The sequence below is a fragment of the Pituophis catenifer genome, unplaced genomic scaffold, assembly GCF_029215685.1.
Source record: "Pituophis catenifer annectens isolate HBS135680 unplaced genomic scaffold, rPitCat1.0.hap2 SCAF_7, whole genome shotgun sequence".
Lineage (NCBI taxonomy): Eukaryota > Metazoa > Chordata > Lepidosauria > Squamata > Colubridae > Pituophis > Pituophis catenifer.
In genome coordinates, this window is record NW_027256887.1 from 12,704,770 (window position 1) to 12,726,976 (window position 22,207).

A 22,207-nucleotide genomic window follows, 5' to 3' on the forward strand; every position below is an offset into this window, starting at 1 on the left:
TTTCTCCTTAGTTCTAGGTTGCTTCTCTCCTTGGTTAGTTTCCATCCATCGTTTCTTGTCTTTTGGTGCTTTATTATGTTTTATTATGTAGAATGTGTATCTAGTGATCTATAGGACGGCTAATACCACATGATTTAAAGCTTGCCTTCTTGTGGGTATTTTCCATGAAAATGGATATTTTTCTTTTTCCATCTTTGCAACAAATACAACCCACCCTTCTGACAATTCCTTGCTCCTTTTTTAAAAAATATGGATGTGATTTCAGAGGGAGATAGATCCTTAACTTTCAGCCTCTAAATGTATCTTGAAGGGTTGGGTGCTGTTTTATAGCATTTCAGCAGGGATTTTACTTGCAAATGGAGAGATATTGAAATGGAAATTGTGTGTAAAACTAAATGTAGATTCATATCTTGTGCTTTCAAAATGCACTTTCTGCTATATTACCATTCAGTTTTGTACAGGTGGAAAAAGAAAGGAGGATTATAAAAATCATCAATCTCATCTTGATACAATTTTGTAGGAGTTCTAACACATCTTCTTTCTGTCTTTGAAGAATAATTTACTATGCAGAATACTAGCATTTTGCAAACACTTACTCACCCAGCTGTTTCTTTTAAATAGGTTACCCTCCTCAATATTATGTTCAGTCAATCTCCAGCTTTCAATAGTTGAACAAATGTCTTGTGTATATTTATCATTAGCTCAGGATAAAGTACAGTTTTGGAAATTAATTTTTGCAAACGTAAGTTTGAAAGAAGCCCTTCCACTGCTCAGCTTCTACAACATTTGGGTTTTTTTCCCCCCCTCATGATATTTAGAAAAAGAAATCTAAAATCCTTTGGTGGAATAGTAGATAGTATAATCTGATATCAGAACTCAATATTAATGTGAACTAGCACTACAGACACTTTGGTATTTCAATACAAATCTTTTGAAAATTCTTAATAGATTTCTAAAAAGATCAAGCACTTCATCAAAACTTGCAGACTTTTTGACTATAATCAAAATGGACAGATCCAGCGCCATGAACTAAGAAGGATTCTTGAAATCAACTGCTTCAAGATGACAGATTGCGAGTATGATAAGTAAGTAAAAGCATAAGCGAAAGGCTCTTGTAGAATCACTGTGGGAAGCTTACCTTACATGCAGTAATTACTGTTATGTTTATTTTAGTAGACAGAGGTTTATTTTAGTAAGTTGTGTTTCCTTGACAATGAAAGTCTTAGATAATGGATATTAAAATGTGTCTGCTGCTGTGACAATCTACTATTTTTCCGTTGTTATTCTTTAACATAACTTAATGATGTTATTCTGACCTTGAGACACAGTGATCCTGTTTGCACCCCATGATTTCCTGGTTCGTAGAAGAAAGGGATCTTAAAATCCAGCTAACACATCCAGGAGGAGAGCCTTGAACAGCTGGTTTTGGGCTGAAATAACTCTCTTTGATCAGCAATAGCTGAAGAACGCACTAAGAATTCATCCTCTTCATCATCATAGAACAGAACAGAATAGAATTCTTTATTGGCCAAGTGTGATTGGACACACAAAGAATTTGCGTTTGGTGCATATGCTCTCAGTGTATATAAAAGGGAAAAAAAGGAAAAAGGAAAAATTCATTCATCAAGAATCATAAGACACAACACTTAATGGTAGTCAGGGGTTACTAATAAGCAATCAAATGATGCTAGGAAACAAACAGAACAATATAAATCATAAAAATACAAGCAACATGGTTATAGTCATAAGTGGGAGGAAATAGGTAACAGGAAGGATGAGAAGAATAATAGTAATACAGCCTTAGTAAATTATTTGACATTGTTGTGGGAATTAATTGTTTAGCAGAGTGATGGCATTCGGGGAAAAAAGTGTCCTTGTGCCTAGTTGTTCTGGTGTGCAGTGCCCTATAGCATCATTTTGAGGGTAGAAGTTGAAACAATTTATATCCAGGATATGAGGGGTCTGCAGATATTTTCACAGCCCTCTTTTTGACTCGTGCAGTATACTCAATGGAAGGCAGGTTGGTAGCAATTGTTTTTTCTGCAGTTCTAATTATCTGTTGAAGTTTGTGTTTGTCTTGTTTGGTTGTAGAGCCAAACCAGACAGTTATAGAGGTGCAGATGACAGACTCAATAATTCCTCTGTAGAACTGAATCAGCAGCTTTTTGGGCAGTTTGAGCTTTCTGAGTTGGTGCAGAAAGAACATTTTTTGTTGTGCTTATTTGATGACATTTTTGATGTTAGGTGTCCATTTTAAGTCTTGAGATATGATAAAACCTAGAAACTTGAAGGTCTCTACTGTTGATACTGTGTTGTCTAGTATTTTAAGAGGTGGTCGTATAGGAGGGTTTCTCCTAAAATCCACCACCATTTCTATGGTTTTGAGTGGGTTTAGTTCAAGATTGTTCCAGTTGCACATGATGATGGTTACATCATCTGAGAGAAAGTCCACATCTTACAGAGGTCCTCAAAAACCAACTATCACCCATTTCACAATGTTCTCCAGTGTCATCAAAAGTGCCTGCATACTTTTCATACTTAAATTCAAAGTGGGGGAAGGGTTAAATACATTCTTGCAACTTTTGGATTGGGGGGGGGGCTTTCTTATGGACAACCTTGCTAAGAATAAGAGAAGCCAGAGATTATCTTGATTGACCAGAGTATAGACTGAAGAGTTAAGTTTAATATGGCTATGGAGTTCTTCACTTAGGAAATTTTTAAAAATGCACAAATATAAGATAGGAGATACCTGGTTTTGGAAGAATACCTGCATAGTAGTTTGAATATGAACTGGCAGGGTGGTGTGCGTTCAAAGAAGAACAATGCAACGTGAGGCTGTATCAGCTGAAGTACAATATAATTTCCAACTGTCTTGGAAGTAATTGCTTCATTGGATTGCACATTGGCCAAGTCTTGAGTATTGTGTCTTCTGAGCATTGCATTTTATGTAGGACTCAGGAATTAGATCAAGTTTACAGATGATGATTACAAGAGTGCAGACTAATGGGGTTAAAAAAATTAAGATGCTGACCATGATTGCACGAGCAAAACCCTGCCCTTTTTTTGCATATGACATATTGCAGATAAAGAAAGAGAGGAGGTTCAGGCATGTGGTTGTGGCCACTATCTTGCCTTTTTTTAATCTCTCTCTGGATGATCCTGGTATATGTTTTACTATTGGAGCTGGATAAAGGTAAAGGTAAAGGCTCCACTCGCATATATGTGCCAGTCATTCCCGACTCTAGGAGGTGGTGCTCATCTCCGTTTCAAAGCCAAAGAGCCATCGCTGTCGCAAAGACGTTTGCGTGGTCATGTGGCCGGCATGACTAAACACCAAAGGCGCACGGAACGCTGCCTTCTCACCAAAGGCGGTCCCTATTTTTCTACTTGCATTTTTTACATGCTTTCGAACTAGGTTGGCAGAAGCTGGGACAAGTAACGGGAGCTCACCCCGTTAATCGGCACTGGGGATTTGAACCGCTGAACTGCCGGCCTTTCGATTGACAAGCTCAGTGTCTGAGCCACCTAGCCACTGTGTCCCTTGGATATGTTTAGTCACAGGAAAAAATGGTGTGAGAAAGAAAGGGGCTCACATGAAACCACCAGACCTGTTCTCTCTCACTATGGCATATAGAATATGCAAACTATATAGCAACTGCTAGCCAATTTGAAAAGATCTCAGAAAGTTAAATGAGATTATACCTGATTAGTACTGGTAGTGGGCTATAAGAATAACTGTAGGAGATAGGAGGGAGAGTCGCAGCCTAGGTTTGTAGGAACTCTCATTAATTCTGTAACACTACATTTATTGTAAGGTTGCAGTAACAGAATCTTGCAAGTTGAAAGCATTGCCTCCTCCTCTGCCTTTACTTTCCAGAGAAATAGGGAAGGGTCCCTTACGACATCCCCCATTCCTTCTGTGAGCTGAGATATATCTTGTATGACCACTGTCTAGGTTGCGGCTCTCCTCCTGCATCTCAGGGTTAATCTCACAGCCCATTATATTGAGTGGGAGATCATCAGAAAATCCCAGAATTATGGGCTAGACAAGACTATGGCAGAATCCTTCCCTAGAGTTCATCATGAAAAACATATAGCTTAATCTTTAGAATTACTAGGAGTTGAACTCAACCGAAGGGAGAGGTACGTAAGCAGATAAGTATTAAAGAAAAAACTAATATTCAATCTTGCTTTGATAAATTTCTAAGCTCTTTTGAGTAGAGCGGTTAAAGTTAAAGATTATTCAGCCATGCTGTTGCAGGCTACTCCTTACCACCACTTCATCTCTGTTGTAGATATACACTCAAACAAAACTTAGCTTCATGAAAAACCACAATTGAATCTCTGTCCAATGCAAGTTGCATTTCTTTGATAGCTGGGCTATAGTATTTTTTTTTATCAATGCAGGTGTTGAGGGTTGGCTCCCAGATTTGGGCTGTAGAAATGCAACCAACTACTAAGTGGCATCAAAGGGTTAATTTGGGCCATCTCTTTGTTGCTGTTAAATGCCCCAGGCTTTTGTGGTGCAAATATGGTCACTTTAATATGAGGCGTCTGTATCCCCCCTGAAGCCTGGAGAAACTTTAATTTGGAAGGTTTAGAGAGCTGTAATGAGCTGCAATAGCAGAAACATTAAGCTGAAGAGGGGAGAGAAATTAGGACAGTCTATTTATTTGTTTTGCTTTGCTCTAAATATTTTATATCTCTTGTTACCAGCAACCTCAAAACAAATTTTAGCCCATATTTACAAGCTGGGCTTGCTGTTTGATATTCCTCTTTTTTATGGGCACTTGGCATGTTCTCCAAAATTAGATGAAAACAAAGGAAAAACCCTTCTTATAATTTGGTGCACATAATTACAGAACAGAAGCCATGCTTTTTAAAGTAGAGCAATGAAAAACAACAAAATGTGTTTTTATTTGATAATAAATCTTGTACTTGGCATCCAAGTCTTCAATGTGATAAATCTAAATGAATGTTACTAGAACAAAAGGAGTGTTCATAAAAAGTATCACAAATTTTTATCTGGTGCATTTAAATCTGAATTAAAATGATGACACTTATTCTCTAGAGATTTGCAAAATGTGTGTAGCCAAATGGATCCGTCTTCGGTTGAATTTAAAATGGTTCTTAAGGGAGAATGCAAGGAAGCCCTTCAAAGTTTCTTCCATAATGTCTAGCGTTGATTAAACAAGTTCATGTTTGTTTATTAAATTTGTAAGGTAAAGCTTGCTTCCTGAGAACCCCCTGGGACTGTCCGTATAATTTTCGTGGCAGCTATATGGAAATACTTCTTTTGGGAATTTTTTTAGCATCCCAGTCTAACATATAATTGCCTTCTATCAGCTGTGAGTAGGTGATGCAAAATCCCTTTGCTTCAAGATGACCCTCTGGTGACTTCATGGACACATCTTGGAAATGGTCCGGAACTGCTCCTAGGATATATCTTTGTTATGTTCCACTTCAGCATATTGCCTCAGAGGATAAGATGCTCTGGAGCAGGGGTCTCCAACCTTGGCCACTATAAGACTTGTGGACTTCAACTCCCAGAGTTCCTCAGCCAGTTGCTGGCTGAGGAACTCTGGGAGTTGAAGTCCACAAGTCTTAAAGTGGCCAAGGTTGGAGACCCCTGCCCTGGAGGGTTCCCATCCAAACACTGACCAGGCCAAACTGTGCTAACCTTCTGACCTAGAGGTCATCCTATGACTATTCTAGCTGTACCCATTATTTTCTTTTTTCTTGTAAGCGCCCCAAGGGTCCAAGGGTTTAGAAGAGGTATCAGTTGTCTTACTTCTAGGAATAGTCAGAAAAAGAGCTAGAGTGATCCATATGGGCTTGTCTGTAGAGCTTTTGATCTTTGGGGGTTTTTTTGTTTATTTGCACAAGCTGCTAATTGTTCCCCTTTTATCTGTGCTGATATTATGTTATAACATCTAAGGGTAATAATTAGAAACTGTCTTAGAGGTTGGGGTGAAAGAGAGCTCAAAGGAGTATATTGACTATTTATGATAAACTAACAAAGCCCTTGGACATGGTGGCTCAGTGGCTAAGACGCTGAGCTTGTCGATTGAAAGGTCGGCAGTTCAGTGGTTTGAATCCCTAGTGCTGCGTAACGGGGTGAGCTCCCGTTACTTGTCCCAGCTTCTGCCAACCTAGCAGTTCTAAAGCACATAACAAATGCAAGTAGAAAAATGGGGACCACCTTTGGTGGGAAGATAACAGTGTTCTGTGTGGCTTTGGTATTTAGTCATGCCAGCCACATGACCACGGAGACATCTTCGGACAGCGCTGGCTCTTCGGCTTTGAAATGGAGATGAGCACCGCCCCCTAGAGTCAGGAATGACTAGCAGGGAACAAGTAACAGGAGCTCACCCTGTTACACGGCACTAGGGATTCGAACCATTGAACTGCTGACCTTTCAATCAACAAGCTCAGTGTCTTAGCCACTGAGCCACTGCATCCCTGAAAATACCTTACATTGCTCTTATTTTGATTATTATATTCATCATTTGTATATATGGTTGAACATTACATTAGTTCATCTCCAAAATTTAATGAACCTGTGTGTGGTTTTTTTTAAAGATTATGGAATCGGTATTGTATTTCAAGAACAAATACACTGAATTATAAAGAATTTTTGCAATACCTTGGCATAAGTTTGGAGAAGAAAAAGAAAAAGAGAGCTGAAAAGATAATAGATTCAGGTAGGCATCTTAAGGGAGTTGAGGGAAGCAGTATTAAACCATTGTTTCACTGTTACAATTTGGTTCCCCCAATTGAAATATACCATATAGGGGACTGTGTTATTGCAAGATGGGAACATCAAGCAAACTCACACACTATAAAATCCCAGGGGTGGGGGGTGGGACAGAAACAATAAACCATCCAGAAACCTTAAGGAAATTATTACTCAATCAAAGAACAACAATCCTTTTAACCAAAGGGCAATTTCATGCTGCAGCCTAAGCTACTTGTCTCCTGTGCTGCTTCCAGCTGTTTCTTAAGTCAACTTCTGAAATTCCAGTTGAGATTGGGTGATGACCATGCAAGCCCTGATTGGTTGTTCTCCTGCTTCTTGCCATTCCCACCCATGCAGGAAGGCAAAACTGATTGGCTGGCTGGCTAGCTGGATCTGTCTACTAAGACCAGCCTTCCTCTCTACGGCTTGTTCGCTCCTCACTCATCCCTATGCTTTCCCAGATGTTTCCACACATGAATGTCTTTCCAAGTTATATTCTTTTTTTAACCCTTTTTAAGACTTCCCCCCCCCCCCCACCATTGTTGCTCTGATGCCACAATAATTAAAGTAACAGGAAGCAGGCTGTTCTTTCCCCTAATAAAAATTGTCAACTACTAACTAGTGGAGAACATTAGAACATAACCCAGGATGAAAAGGCTGCCCAAGGCAGTGAACAACCACTGCAGGCGAAGGGGTATGCAAGCAAAACGGGGGGGTCTTGGTAGAGTGAAGCAAACCATTGGAGGTCACCAGTTCTGATGGACTTAAAACAATTCAGTTCGATCATCAAGTTTTGAATTTCAAGTGAAATATATATCAGAATAACAGAGTAAGAGTTGAAAAGGACTTTGGGGGGGTCTTTTAGCTCAACTCCCTGCTCAAACAGGAGACCCTGTACCGTTTCGGACAAATGGCTGTCCAAGTCTCATTTTTGAAAGCCTCCTGTGATAGAGGACCCACAGCTTTTAAAGGCAAGCTTTTCAACTGGTTTATGGGAATTTCTTCTTAGTTCTAGGTTGCTTCTCTTCCTAATTAGTTTCCAACCATTGCTTCTTATCTTACCTTTTGATGCTTTGGAAAATAGTTCTCCCCACTCATCTTCGTTGCAGCTCCTCAAACATTGGAAGACTGCTATCATGTCTCTGCTAATCCTCCTTTTCACTAGACATACCCAATTCCTGCAACTGTTCTGCCCTTAATCATTTTTGTTGCTCTTCTCTGCATTCTTTCCATTGTCTCAACACCTTTTTTATGTTACGATGAGCAAAACTGCCGTATTCAAGGTGTGGTCTTACCAAGGCAGTACTAGATTCTATCCCTCTGTTAATGTAGCCTAGGCTTTTTTTGGTGGCTGTGGCATATGGCTGGCTCACATTTAAGTGATTGTCCATTAGGACTCTAAGATCCCTCTCCCAGTTACTGCTATTGAGCCAAGTTTTCTCCTAATCTCTGCCTGTACATTTGATTTTTCTTGCCTAAATGTAAAACCTTACTTTTCTCTACACTGAATTTCATTTTGTTAGAATGAAATTAGGTCCCAGAAGTTAGGTCCCAGTGTTCAAGTCTGTTGAGATCCATCTGGATGTTGAGCCTATCTTCTGGGGTATTGACTATTCCTACCTGCTTAGTGTCTGCAGATTTGATGAGTTTCCCTTCTATTCCCTCATCTAAATCGTTTATGAAGATATTGAAGAGTACTGGACCTAAGACAGTACTGCTTACTTCCCTCCCTGTAGATATAGTTCCAGTAAGGACTACATATTGGGTGTGGTTTGTCAGCTAGTTAATTTAGTCACTTTGTCAAATAGTGAAATAATATTTGCTTGGCATGATCTGTTTATTACAAATCCATGTTGGCTTCTGGTTATAACTTTGCTTGCTTCTAGGTGTTTGCAGAACTGTTGCTTATCTTTTTCAGGATCTTCTGGATTGATGTCAAACTGATTGATCTGTAGTTTCCTGGATCTGTTCCCCCCTCTTTTTTTAAGATGGGGGACCACATTAGCTCTTTTCCAGTCCTCTGGTAGTTCCCCAGTGCTCAGTATCTTTGAAGGATATGGTTGAATGGTTCTGAGATCACGTCTGCCTTCTGTGATGTAATCCATCAGGTCGGATTATTTGAATTTGTATTCTCTTACCATTTTCTTGCCTTTTAGTTTGAATTCCTAGCCTGTCTTTTATGATTCTATTTTTAGCAGTTGGGTTATTTTTTCCTTTTTGTGTGAAGACAGATGCAAAGAAAGAATTAGGCAGCTTTGCTTTCTCTCTGCTGCCTGTCACTTCCATGCTATCTTCTCCCATTAGTGGACCAATTGTTTCTTTCACTTTTTTATTTTTTATGTGTTGAAAGAAACTTTTTTAAAATCATTTTTGACATTTGTTACCAGTCTTACTTTATTCTGAGCCTTATCTTTCCTGACTTCATCTTTGCAGATTCTGCCTTAGTTATGTGCTCCTCTTTCCATTTTTTTCATACTTATTCTTTTGGTCTTTCAGTTTATCAGAGAGTTCTTTTGCAACCATTCTGGTTTCTCCTTGAATTTCTTATTTTTATTTTTCAGTGATATTATGCTGGACTGGGCTTTTATAATCATATTTTTTCAGTGTTTTGAAAAAAAGCTTCTTGAGTTGTTTTGCCCCTTTAAGGTTTTTATCCATGGAAACCTTTCCAAGCTCTAAGTTTGTTGAAATCAGCTCTTTTAACAATGGTTTGATTATGTTCTACTTCTTATGTCTGCATTATACTGAATTCTAATATGACATAGTCATTCTCACCCAAAGTTCTTGTGACATGAGGTGCATTCACCCTGGGCTGCAAATAGTAAGTAGGTGAACTGATCGGTTTCTGTGTTTAGGAAATGATGAATAGCCTACACTTCTGATGGCCAAGTAGAAAAGACAGATCTAACTCCATAATAAATCGTATATTCCCTGTTCTATTACAGGGTTCCCCCCAAATAAAAGTATTCTGAATGTAGAAATGTTGGATAAAACACCAGACTTAGTTTCCATTTCTCCTTAGCTTCCTATATTGAAATGATATTTTGTATGGTGGAATATTCATTCATATGGACCTCTTTCCAAAGTTGTTGCACCCCAATTCATATCTTTTCTCTATTTCTATTTATTGGGTTTAGTAGACTTCCTTTTACACTTCCTTTTCTTGCATAAAACAAATGAATTAATGAGTGAATAATAAAGGGGACTCATAAACTTCCTGTTATCGGTCTGTATTGGTGTGCATTGATTCTTAAATTATTTCTAAATTGAATTTATTTATTTATTAATTTATATGCTGCCCAGCAACTCTGGGCAAAATTAAAAATTAAATCAATCAAAAGTACACAAGAGCCAATGTCTGCAAGATATTTGTCCTTCCATAAAATCTCGCAATATTTTAGTAATATTTTTCAATTAAATACACATACCTATTTTAATACTGTTCTTCATTTTTTTCCCAGTTTCTGTGATATTTTACAAAACTCTGCAATAGTGAAAATATTGCTACAGGGTAGTGATCTGAACATCAAATTATTTGCTCTGGAGCAAAATAAAGCAGTAAGCAATATTATTTTTCTTGTTCAAAGAAAACTAATAGAATCTTGCTAAACCATAGCTTTTCTTAACAGCACAGAATGAATCCCCAGAAAGCAAGACTAGTGAATCAAAGATATCTTTACCTGCCACAACTGGATACAACTTGACAAAGATCCATCTAGATAACACTGCAAAGAATTTTAGAGAAAAGGTAAGTTCTTTGATCAATGCCGAGACGTTTTACAGAAATACTGAATAATAGGTTTTCATCACCTGGAAGAGTCTAATGGCTCCATATCAGAGTGTTGAAAAATTGTTTCATCGGTTTTAATATTCTCATAGCATCATGACATCTTACAGCTGGAAGGGACCTCAGAGATCTTCTAGTCCTGTGATGGCGAACCTATGGCACGCGTGCCACAGGTGGCATATGGAGCCATCTCTGCGGGCACGCAAGCCTACATCTAGGTTAGCTCCACTGTGCATGTCCATGCACCTCCCGCCAGCCAGCTGATTTTAGGGTCTCTGACAGGAGATGCATGTGCACGCGCATGCATGGGGGAGTAGGGAGGGTTGCGTGTGCATGCGCGGGGGGGGGGGCTGTGGCGCCTCCCCTCCGTGCCCCATTTTTGGTTCCAGGAGGCTTCAGGGAGGCCTGCTAGCACCAAAACGGGGCATGGGGGGGTGCAGCGCCCCCCCCTTGTTTTGGTGTTAGCAGGCCTCCCTGAAGCCTCCTGGGACCAAAAACGGGCTGTGGGGGATACGCCCCCCCCACGGCCCATTTTTGGTCCCAGGAGGCTTCAGGGAGACCTGCTAGCACCAAAACGGAGGGCGCACATCCATGCACAGGGGGCAGGGGCAGCATGGGGATTGCACACGAATGCGTGGGGGGCCCGGTGCCTGTGGAGGGGTATTGCATTATGGGTGTCGGCACGCCTGCATGCTTTTGGCACCCGAGGAAAAAAAGGTTCACCATCAGTGTTCTAGTCCAATCCTTGCTCAAGGTAGGAGTCTTATACCATCCCAGTCAAATGTTGTCCAGTCTGTTTTTGAAAAACTCCAGTAATGGAACACCCACAACGCAAGGAAGCAAGCTATTCCATTTTAATTGTTCTCACTGTTAGAAACTGTCTCCTTCTAGGTTGGATCTCTCTTTAACAAATTCCTCCTATTACTGCTTGTTCTGCCGTCTGGTACCTTACAGAATAAGTCGCAATTTCTTTGTGACAATCCCCCAAGCAGGGGTGAAATGTTCCCGGTTCGGACCGGATCACCCAATCCGGTAGCAATGGCAGCAGGTGGTTCGGAGAACCGGTAGGAAAAATCCCAACGCCCACCCACCACCACACCCAGCTGAACTGCGCGATCATCAGAGGCTTTTTTTTTTACTTTTAAAAGCATTTTTTCTACAACCTCTTTGGCTGAAAAAATGCTTTTAAAAGTAAAAAAAAAAGCCTCTGATGATGGCGCGGCTCAGCTGGGATCATCAGAGGCTTTTAAAAGCATTTTTTCTACAACCCCTTCGGCCGAAGAGGTTGTAGAAAAAAATGCCTTTAAAAGCCTCTGGCGATCCCAGCTGAGTTGCCTGATCGTCAGAGGCTTCTATAAGCATTTTTTTCTGCAACCTCTTAAGGTTGTAGAAAAAATGCTTTTAAAAGTAAAAAAAAAAAAGTTGGCCACGTCCACCCAGTCACATTAAACCCCAGCACCACCACCAAGCCATGCCCACCGAACCGGTAATAACAAATTTTACATTTCACCACTGCATCAGAGGCTGTTTTTTTTACTTTTAAAAGCATTTTTTCCTGCAACCTCTTCGGCCGAAGAGATTGTAGGAAAAAAAAATGCTTTTAAAAGCCTCTGGCAATCCCAGCTGAGTTGCCTGATCGTCAGAGGCTATTAAAAGCATTTTTTTCTGCAACCTCTTAAGGTTGTAGAAAAAATGCTTTTAAAAGTAAAAAAAAAAAGGTTGGCCACGCCCACCCAGTCACATTATCCACACACACACACACACACACACACACACACACCAAGCCATGCCCACAGAACCGGTAGTAACAAATTTTACATTTCACCACTGCCCTCAAGTGTTGGAAAACAGTTGTCATGTCCTCCCCTAATCCTTCTCTTTGATAGGCTGGACCAGGGCTGTCAAACTCCTGGCCTGAGGTGCTGGCTACACCCACGCCCAGATTAGCGAAGGGGGAAAAGTTCCCGCTATGTCACATAACGCTGCCATGACCCCTGGGCTAGATGTACCTAGCTCCCTCAACGGTTCATCATTCAGTTTAGCCTCCAGGCTCTTTATCATCTCTGTTGCTGTTTTCTGCACATTTTCCAGAGTCACAACATCTTTTTTGTATTGTGGTGACCAGAACTGGATGCAGTATTCCAAGTGTAGTCTCACCAGTGCGATATAAAGCAATACTATCACTTTTCATTGTCTTGATGCTGTCCCTCTGTTTGATGCAACCTAAGACTGCATTGGCTTTTTTGGCAACTTCAGCATATTGCTGGCTCTTACTTAACTGATGGCCCACTAGGACAATTATATTTCATTCACAGTTACTACTGCTGAACCTGGTGCTACTTATCCTATACCTATGCATCTGGCTTTTCCTATCTAAGTGCAGGACCTTATTTTTCTCACCACTGAACTGCATCTTTCGGATACCCTGTTTCCCCAAAAATAAGACCTCCCCTGATAATAAGCCCAATCGGGCTTTTGAGCACATGTGCTAAAATAAGCCCTACCCCTGAAAATAAGCCCTCCCCAAAAATATTTAAATGCAGAGCTGGAAATCAGATACGATGGCAAGAGGAGCCCCATCTTGCTCCATGTGCCCCAAAATAATAAGACCTCCCCGAAGATAAGGCCAAGTGCGTATTTCGGGGTTCAAAAAAATATAAGACAGGGTCTTATTTTCGGGGAAACACGGTAGAGCACAATGTTAAGGTTCTTCTAAGTCTTGAGCCTATCTTCCAAAGTCCAATGGTATATTATATTCAAATTTTTGCCCATCTTATCATGCAACTTTGACTTGTTCATTTTCCGTTTCCATTTTCAATAAAAGTGTATACATGGCAACAATATGTTCATAATTTGTACACAATTCCACATCAAATTCAGTCTTTCCGCTTTCAGTTATCCTTCTTATCAAAATTAAATCTTCAAAGTGACCATAAGAAAACCTTACAATTTCAGATATTTTCACACTTTAACTTAAAGTGTTTTTGAGAGAAAATGTTAAGATATTTCAATTTAGTAGCTGTAGCAGAGATGTTGTGCAGTGAGCCAAGACACACAGTTATAGTTGATTGATAGGAGAGTGCTAGATCCCGTGTGTGGCAATCTGCGCTGTGATTGGTGGATGTGGGTGTGGTGGGAGAGTTCCCCTTTTCCCCCCGCCTTTTTTTAAGTGTCTGCCCCATGTGCTCTGTAATTTACCTCATGATGTAATGATGTCCCTGACTATCTTATCCAATGTAAATATAGATGTCAAATATATTTATTTATATAAAACTACAAGTTTGCGTCAGCATCTCCGGTTTCATTTCAGACACCTGCTGTGCAATTCCCTGACAGAAAAACAATATATCAACATTTTAGCTATTTTTGTTTAACTGTCATTCTTCTTCTTTAAAAAAAGTCTTCTTGGGGTGACAACTACAAAAAATTAAATTAATTTAATTTAATTTAATTTAATTTAATTTAATTTAATTTAATTTAATTTAATTTAATTTAATTTAATTTAATTTAATTTATTTAATTTAATTAAAAAATTTTATTGTAATGTTTTTATAAATAACTCAAGGCAGCGAACATAACATTTTAGAAGAAAAACTTAATAAACAATGTTCTTAATAGCATAAAATCTCTAGCAGCAGCATAAGGCCACCCACAAATATTTGTATGGCGTGACTACTTGGGTGGGTGGGGTATATGGTCTACACTGAGAACCAATGTTCCAGACTACGCAGCATTGTAGTAGGAGGCAGGAGAGGAAGTCATGAGTGGAAACTTGTTAAAGAGAGATCCAACCTAGAAGAAAGGAGAAATTTCCTGACAATGTGAACAGTTAATCAATGATACATCTTGACCCCCAGAGTTGTGGGTGCTCCATCACTGGAGGTTTTCAAGAAAAGACTGGACTCCTATTTGACTGGAGATGAAGGGGGAATGTTATCTCTAGGTTCTTTTCCTTGGGAACAGAGAAGATGCCTGCAACTGGAGGAAGGTGGAATTTGGAGTCACCAGGCTGATGGACTGAGAATTGATTGGAGATTGTGGCTCAGAGGGCTCAGGGGGGGACGTTTCAAACTTTTGGTTTTTATTGAGTGTAATTCTGGATCCTGCCCCGAATTGGAATTACACCAAAGTCCTTACCAATTCGATATGTTCCTAATAAACAGACTTTAAAGAGAAATGGATGCCTTGGACTTTATTTCAGGGGACATATTATTTGGAAGCTTGACATTAAGGTATCTTCCTTGAGGAGACAGTTGGACTAGAAGATCTCTATGGTACCTTTATGTTCTTTGTTCACCTTTAGAATATTTTACAAAGCACTTGGTAGCCTTGAAACTAAGTGGTTCTATTCTGGAAACGCTAGTTTTTGCCCTGCCTATCTTTACAAACACATTCTTGGGACTTGGGAGACAGAGAATAGATGGGGGCAGGGCCAGTCCGAATTTTTACTACCAATTCTCCGAACTACTCAAAATTTCCGCTACCGGTTCTCCAGAACTGGTCAGAATCTGTTGAAACCCACCTCTGCCATGGAGGTTATGAAGGAAATATTGAATGCTTCACCCTGCACAGCAACCATTCAGTAGTTGGGAATTTCTAAGCCTTGGAAGGAATTGTTATAATAGCAGCAATATGTCTCCGGCTCAATATTTTATGAGTAAAACTATTATAAATCTATTCTTTATAGTTGCGTACAGCCTATGAGGATGTTGTAAAGGCCTTCAGAGCATATGATGTGGGTCGAAGTGGATTTGTTTCTTTGGAATATTTAAAATCGGTTCTTAGCACATTCATATTTCCAATACAGCAAGATGTCTTCCAAGAATTAATGAATAGGTAAGTCAACTGCTATTTTTCTTTCAAACCAAGCCAACCCTGTATGAATTTATTACCCTCCTGAAAGTTGTATTCATAGTACAGCATATTCATCTTAGAGACATAAGTCATATGTTTTGCTCTGTTTGACCAATTTATGGTACTATTGTGATATTTGGGTATGCCTGTAGCATGATAATTTATAATATATAAACATTCATCATCTCACTCCAAGCTAGAATCATGTTTGATTTTTTTTTTCTGCAAGAAGCTCCCTATGATTTTGATAAATCACTCTGCACTGAACTGGTAGATGTTTGTTGAAGAAAAAAAATGGAAAGTCATCTAATGGGAAATGATTGCTGTGTTTATTATCTGAAGCAAATCAATAGAGCTTACTTCTAAGGAGACACATAGAAAATAGGACAGTGCACGCTTTGGAAAGGATTTGAAAAAGGTGCTTTGAAGCTTTCTATTACTAAGCAAAAGCTTTCAAGCTTTTGTGTGGACCTGAAAAAAGATACCATTGCTGTAAGGAGGCAGTGTTGTTTAAAATAGTCACAAGTTTTTCAGAATCCTGGGGAAAAAAACACATACAACTTAATCAATAGTAGGGAGAATTTCTTCAAGCTGTTTTTAAAGCATGCCCCACTCTTAATTTTTTAAAAAATAATGCTTTGAAACTTCTTTATTTAATAAACTTTATTAAAAGCATTGAACATAAACACTAACACAAGGTAATACAAAAAGGAGAGAACAAAGACAGAAAGAGAGACGAAAAAAAGATATGTCTAATGAGAAAGAATAAAAAGAAATAAAAGCTTCTGATTTCCTCCACAGCAAATACAAGCATGATTACAAAATTATCTTTTACTGTATGATTAGAAAAAAATGTTACTTTTTTCTATTATTCATTTTTCCCCTAATCATCAAAACTACGTCTTAAGTGCATTTTTTTTCAGTTTCATGCAAAACGTCTATAAGGGATTTCCAGTCAATCATAAATATAGATATTGTCTTTTCCCTCATCTAGGAAATTAATTTAGCCATATCTGCAAGCTCCATCATCTCCACCATCATTCCATCAATTGAAAGTTGTCCTGAACCTTTCCACTTTTGAGAGTATAATACTCTTGCTGAAGCTGACATACAGCATATGGAAACAAAGCTCCATAACTGTTTTTGTAGCTGCCTGTCTAGAAGAAATGTTTTGAAAATTCAAATGTGGGAATTAGTATACATTTTATAGAACACTAATCTGAAATATTTGCTTATACGTTTTGTGAACTTGGATGACCCAGTAATATTTTGGCTCTTTTATAAACTATTGATGTTATTCATTTTTACCCTTCTGAAAAAAAAAAAAAAAAGAGCTGTGAAATGTCTTTTAAATCACTGTGATCCGATAAGAATCAGAGGTGGGTTTCAGCAGGTTCTGACCAGTTCTGGAGCTACCGGTAGCGGAAATTTTGAGTAGTTCGGAGGACCAGTAGTAAAAATTCTGACTGGCCCCGCCCCCATCTATTCTCTGCCTCCCAAGTCCAGCTGATCGGGAGGAAATGGGGATTTTGCAGTAACCTTCCCCTGGAGTGGGGTGGAAATGGAGATTTTACAGTATTCTTCCCCAAGCCACGCCCACCAAGCCATGCCATGCCCACCAAGCCACACCCACAGAACTGGTAGTAAAAAATTTTTTGAAACCCACCACTGATAAGAATGGCTATATTCAACAATGCAAGGGGGGGGGAAATAAAAAATAAAGAATTAGCACTTCATTTGGGAAGAAGAATAGAAGTAGAAATGGTTTTCTTCCAGTTTCCAATCTTCCATTTTTAAGGAAGGTTATTGAGAAGGTAGCCTAGCTGCAGATTCAGAAAGCCCTGGATTAAGCAGAATATCAATTAGATGTCAGACTTGGGCATAGTAAAGAGAAAGCATTGGACATGTCTTTTGATGACATTTGGCTAGATGGGGTAGAAATATCCATTTGGATTAATTAGCAGATTTGAGGCTGGAAGGCATCATGTTACAGTAGTTTTCTGCCTTCCTCTTGGATGGTTCCAGTTATTGTTGATTTTTTGGGGGGGGAGAGAGGTTGGACCTTAAACCCCTGATGTTCACACCCCTCCTGTTTAATTTTTATAAGCAGACCACTGGATAAGACATAGATCAACATGAGATCTATGAACGAATACACTAATAATCTCCATTTCAGTGGTGGGTTGCTACCGGTTTGCCCCAGATTTGGCGAACCGGTAGCAGTGGTGGCGGGAGGCTCTGCCCACCTGCCCAGATGCTTCTGCGCATGTGCAGAAGCATCGTGCAAGCATGCGAGTGCACCTGCCCCCACAAGCAAACCGGTAGCAATGGGTTTTGAAACCTGCCCCTGCTCCATTTCTATATGTCAATCACTGGTTAAGGTCGATTCAGCCTTCCATCCTTTCTAAGGTGGGTAAATTGAGGACCCAGTTTGTGGGGGCAATAAGCTGACTTTGTATAAATATACAAAAGTATGAAGGCTATTTCTTAACGCATTGTAAGCCACCCTGAGTCTCCGGAGAAGGGCGGCATATAAATCAAATTAAAAAAATTAAAAAAGCAAGTTATGCTGTGAAAATCCTGTCCCAGTACCTGGAGTCTATGAAGCTCTATATGGGATCATCAGGCTCAAGCTCAACCATGTTAAGGCTGAGTTCCTCTTGGGACTTCCTGCTCCTGAGAAGTTTCCATTGTTCAGTTTCCCCAGATGGAAATGGGAAACAATGCAGTACCTGTGTTCGTGAAGTTCTTTGCACAAATCCATTTTGCGCACCAATTACATTCATCCCTGGATTGTAGGGCCCTATTGATAGTAGCTCATGTCTTAACCACCCTTTGGTTTTCTACAGTGCACTCTACTTGGGGTTCTGAAAAATGACGTGGAAGCTTCAGCTGATGCAAAATAAAGCGGAATAGAATAGAATAGAATAGAATAGAATAGAATAGAATAGAATAGAATAGAATAGAATAGAATAGAATAGAACATAACATAACAGAACAGAACAGAACAGAATTGAATTCTTTATTGGCCAAGTGTGACTGGACACACAAGGAATTTGTCTTAGGTGTATATGCTCTCAGTGTACATAAGGAGAATAAAATACATTCATCAAGAATAAAAAGATACAACACTTAGTGATAGTCAAGGTTACTAATGAGCTATCAAATCGTACTAGGAAACAAGTAAAAACAATATAAATTGAAAGATACAAAAAACCTGGTTATAGGAATAAGTGTGAAGAGATAGATACTAGTAAGGAAGAGAAGAATAATAGTAATACAGTCTTAGTAAATTATTTGACAGTGTTGTGGGAATTAGTTGTTCAGCAGAGTGATGGCACTACACTAAGAATTCATCCTCTTCATCCTCATAGAATAGAATAGAATAGAATTCTTTATTGGCCAAGTGTGATTGGACACACAAGGAATTTGTCTTTGGTGCATATGCTCTCAGAGTATATAAAAGGAAATAAAAGGAAAAAGGAAAAACACATTCATCAAGAATCATAAGACACAACACCTCCGCTACTTGAGTGCCCTGATTCAATAGGCTTCTAAGTGCAATTCAAGGGCCTGGTTGCGATTGATGAAGTCCTACATGGTTTGTCATTTGAGAGACCTTCTTTCTCTCATAGTATTTGCTTTTCTGTAAGATCTAAAAGAGTTGGCAGGGTTTGGGTCCCATTTTTCAAGCATGCCATCTGATAGGACCTGGGATGTGGGTACCAGCCTCTTGTCATAGTATCCCCCATGCCTCTGAGGTGCAAACAGTCATAGCCCTGTTGTCTTTTAGGACCATAACCAGGAAGAGGAGCTCCTCAGGGGGCATCCCGTGCACTGGATAAGGTACTTCTGGGTTCTGGCATGAGCATGTGCACTGGCCAGCTGATTGGTGCATGCACATCAGTGGTGGGTTCCTCCCGGTTCGGCCCAGTTCTCCCGAGTCGGTAGCGGTGATGATATGATGTCACTGAACCGGTTCTGCCCCCCTCTTGCCCCTCCCGCCCCCCTGCATTATTCTTTTTTTTGGCCCCACCCCCAATCTATTGCTGCCTCCTGAGTCCCAGATGATGGCTAGAAGGAAAAAAAACTGTTTAAACTCATTTGTTTTCTTTTAACACTGATCAGCTGTAGGGCTTGAAAGGGCCGCCCTACAGCTGATCAGTGTTAAAAGAAAACAAATGAGTAGACCAGTGCCTGCAAAAATACATGAGTAGATCAGTGCCTGCAAAAATAAATGGGTAGACCAGTGCCTGCAAAAAATAAATGGGTAGATTGGTACAGCTCTGCAAGCAGCTAAAAGCCTGGTAGACCAGTACCTCTGCTAAATCCTAAATAATTGTCACATGACCGTCAAGCCACGCCCACAAAATAAGCCACGCCCACAGAACCGGTAGTAAAAAATTTTAGAACCCACCCCTGATGCACATGTGTGACAGTAACTGAAAGACTTACTGGCTAGCACACATGTGCATGCCGGTACCCAGAAGTACCTTATCCAGCATATGGGATGCCCCCTAGGCAGCTCCTCTTCCTGGTTGCAGCCCTGACCAGCTCTTCCAGTTTCCAGCATTGCCGCACACACAAAGGCCAGCTGATCATTGCATGCAGATGTGTGCCAGAAACCCAGAAGAGGAATGGGCGATGCCGAGCATGCCAGGCAACATGGCTCCGTGTGCCATAGGTTTGCCATCATGGGCCTAAGGCATGGTATAAACTGTGTTGATTACCTTGTTCGGGTGTTTGCTGTTTCTCTTCAGTCATATTTTCTCTTTGTTATGGTTTCCATTGTTGTTTGACTTTTTACATTTTTAATCTGAATGCTGCTCAGAGTCACTTGTGTTGGGAGATTTCAAATGTGATAAAGAAATAAGAAAGACAATGAAATAAAGAATAGTTTCCGCAAAGGAAAACTGTATACCAATATGAGAGCAACATCTTTAGCAGCTCCTTAAAGCTCCCTGCTAATACAGTACACATGGAGAAAGACTCTCAGAATTTGCTATGACTGGTGTATTTTGTTGTGTTGTGTATTTACCAAATAAATCATAAATGTCTTCAACTAATTTCCAACCATCTGTAGTAATCATCAATTATTGCACTACTGAAAATACTGTGGCTGCATTTCTGCCACTTATTATTTTTAAAAGTTAGATGTAAGCACATAATAAAGGGACGCGGTGGCTCAGTGGCTAAGACGCTGAGCTTGTCGATCGAAAGGTCGGCAGTTCAGCGGTTCGAAACCCTAGTGCCGCGTAACGGGGTGAGCTCCCGTTATTTGTCCCAGCTTCTGCCAACCTAGCAGTTCGAAAGCATGTAAAAAATGCAAGTAGAAAAATAGGGACCACCTTTGGTGGGAAGGTAACAGAGTTCCGTGCGCCTTTGGCGTTTAGTCATGCCGGCCACATGACCACGGAGATGTCTTCGGACAGCGCTGGCTCTTTGGCTTTGAAATGGAGATGAGCACCAGCCCCTAGAATCGGGAACAACTAGCACATATGTGCAAGGGGAACCTTTACCTTTACCTTTTAAGGGCATAATTGTGATAGTCATTGCTTATAGCTTTCCAGAAGGAATCTTTCTCCTAGGCATTAATGTATGCGGTGCTTCTTAAGCTTTCTACTTCAGTAAGAGGAAGTGCAATGCCTTTCTAATAATGCTATAAAGAGGGAAGTCCAAGTATTGAGCTGCCACATCTATTAAGGCAATATTGCACAGATATGCTAATGTTAAAGCTGCAGCATTGTGAATACAGCAACAAAGATGAGATGCAGAAACGAAACATAGAAGTGGCTTTCTCTAGATTAAAGATTTATTATGTTAGAAAGATTTAAAATAAATTTTGCATTTAGCTCTAAGAATGTGCAAGATGTGGGGGGCTGTTTATATATATATATATATATATATATATATATATATATATATATATATATATATATATATATATATATATATATATATATATATACAATATATATATATGTATGTATTTCTCTTTAGCCAAGATATAGATAGATAGATAGATAGATAGATAGATAGATAGATAGAGATAGAGATAGAGATAGAGATAGAGATAGAGATAGAGATAGAGATAGAGATAGAGACAGAGATAGAGACAGAGATAGAGATAGATATATTTGTATGAGATGGTAAGAAACTATTTGTAATTTTATTGTGTTAATAAAATATTTATGTGTCAACATTTTATAGCTGCTTCTGCTAGATGTTTGATATTGTAAAATCTTGGATTGTTCACAATCCATTCAGCATTTGTTCCATTGTAAAATGGCCTGAAATTCAGAGGTGGTATTCAGCAGGTTCTGACCAGTTCTGGAGAACCAGTAGCAGAAATTTTGAGTAGTTTTGAGAACCGGTAAATACCACCTCTGACTGGCCCCGCCCCCATCTATTCTTTGCCTCCCAAGTCCCAGCTGATCAGGAGGAAATGGGGATTTTGCAGTAACGTTCCTCTGAAGTAGGGAGGGAATGGAGATTTTACAGTATCCTTCCCCTGCCACGCCCACCAATCCATGCCCACCAATTCATGCCACACCCACCAAGCCACGCCCACAGAACCGGTAATAAAAGAATTGATTCCCACCATTGCTGAAATTATGTATATATTCCTAAGGATAACATTGATTATTGTGTAAAGTATCAGTTATCATTGTTCTAATTCCATTGCTGGAAACTATTGAACTGTAAAATTAAATCCATTAAATAGTGTTTATTTGGAGATTTTTCCTCTTCCCCAGATACTAAAAGTTTATAATCTATACTGTTTTGTATTTTATGGGAGATATGTAAAGAAGAAAAATACTGTGTAA

General features: G+C 39.6%; 1 protein-coding gene across 1 annotated transcript in view; it reads left to right on the top strand.

The window, feature by feature from the left end:
- The window catches only part of EFCAB6 (EF-hand calcium binding domain 6), a 146,067-nt gene that overhangs the window by 21,557 nt on the left and 102,303 nt on the right, over window positions 1-22,207 (top strand). Inside the window, exons 6-9 of the mRNA XM_070947318.1 lie at window positions 949-1,085; window positions 6,583-6,704; window positions 10,369-10,487; window positions 15,214-15,362. Of these exons, the coding sequence (XP_070803419.1) occupies window positions 949-1,085; window positions 6,583-6,704; window positions 10,369-10,487; window positions 15,214-15,362 (527 nt within the window). The remainder of the gene's footprint in view (window positions 1-948; window positions 1,086-6,582; window positions 6,705-10,368; window positions 10,488-15,213; window positions 15,363-22,207) is intronic.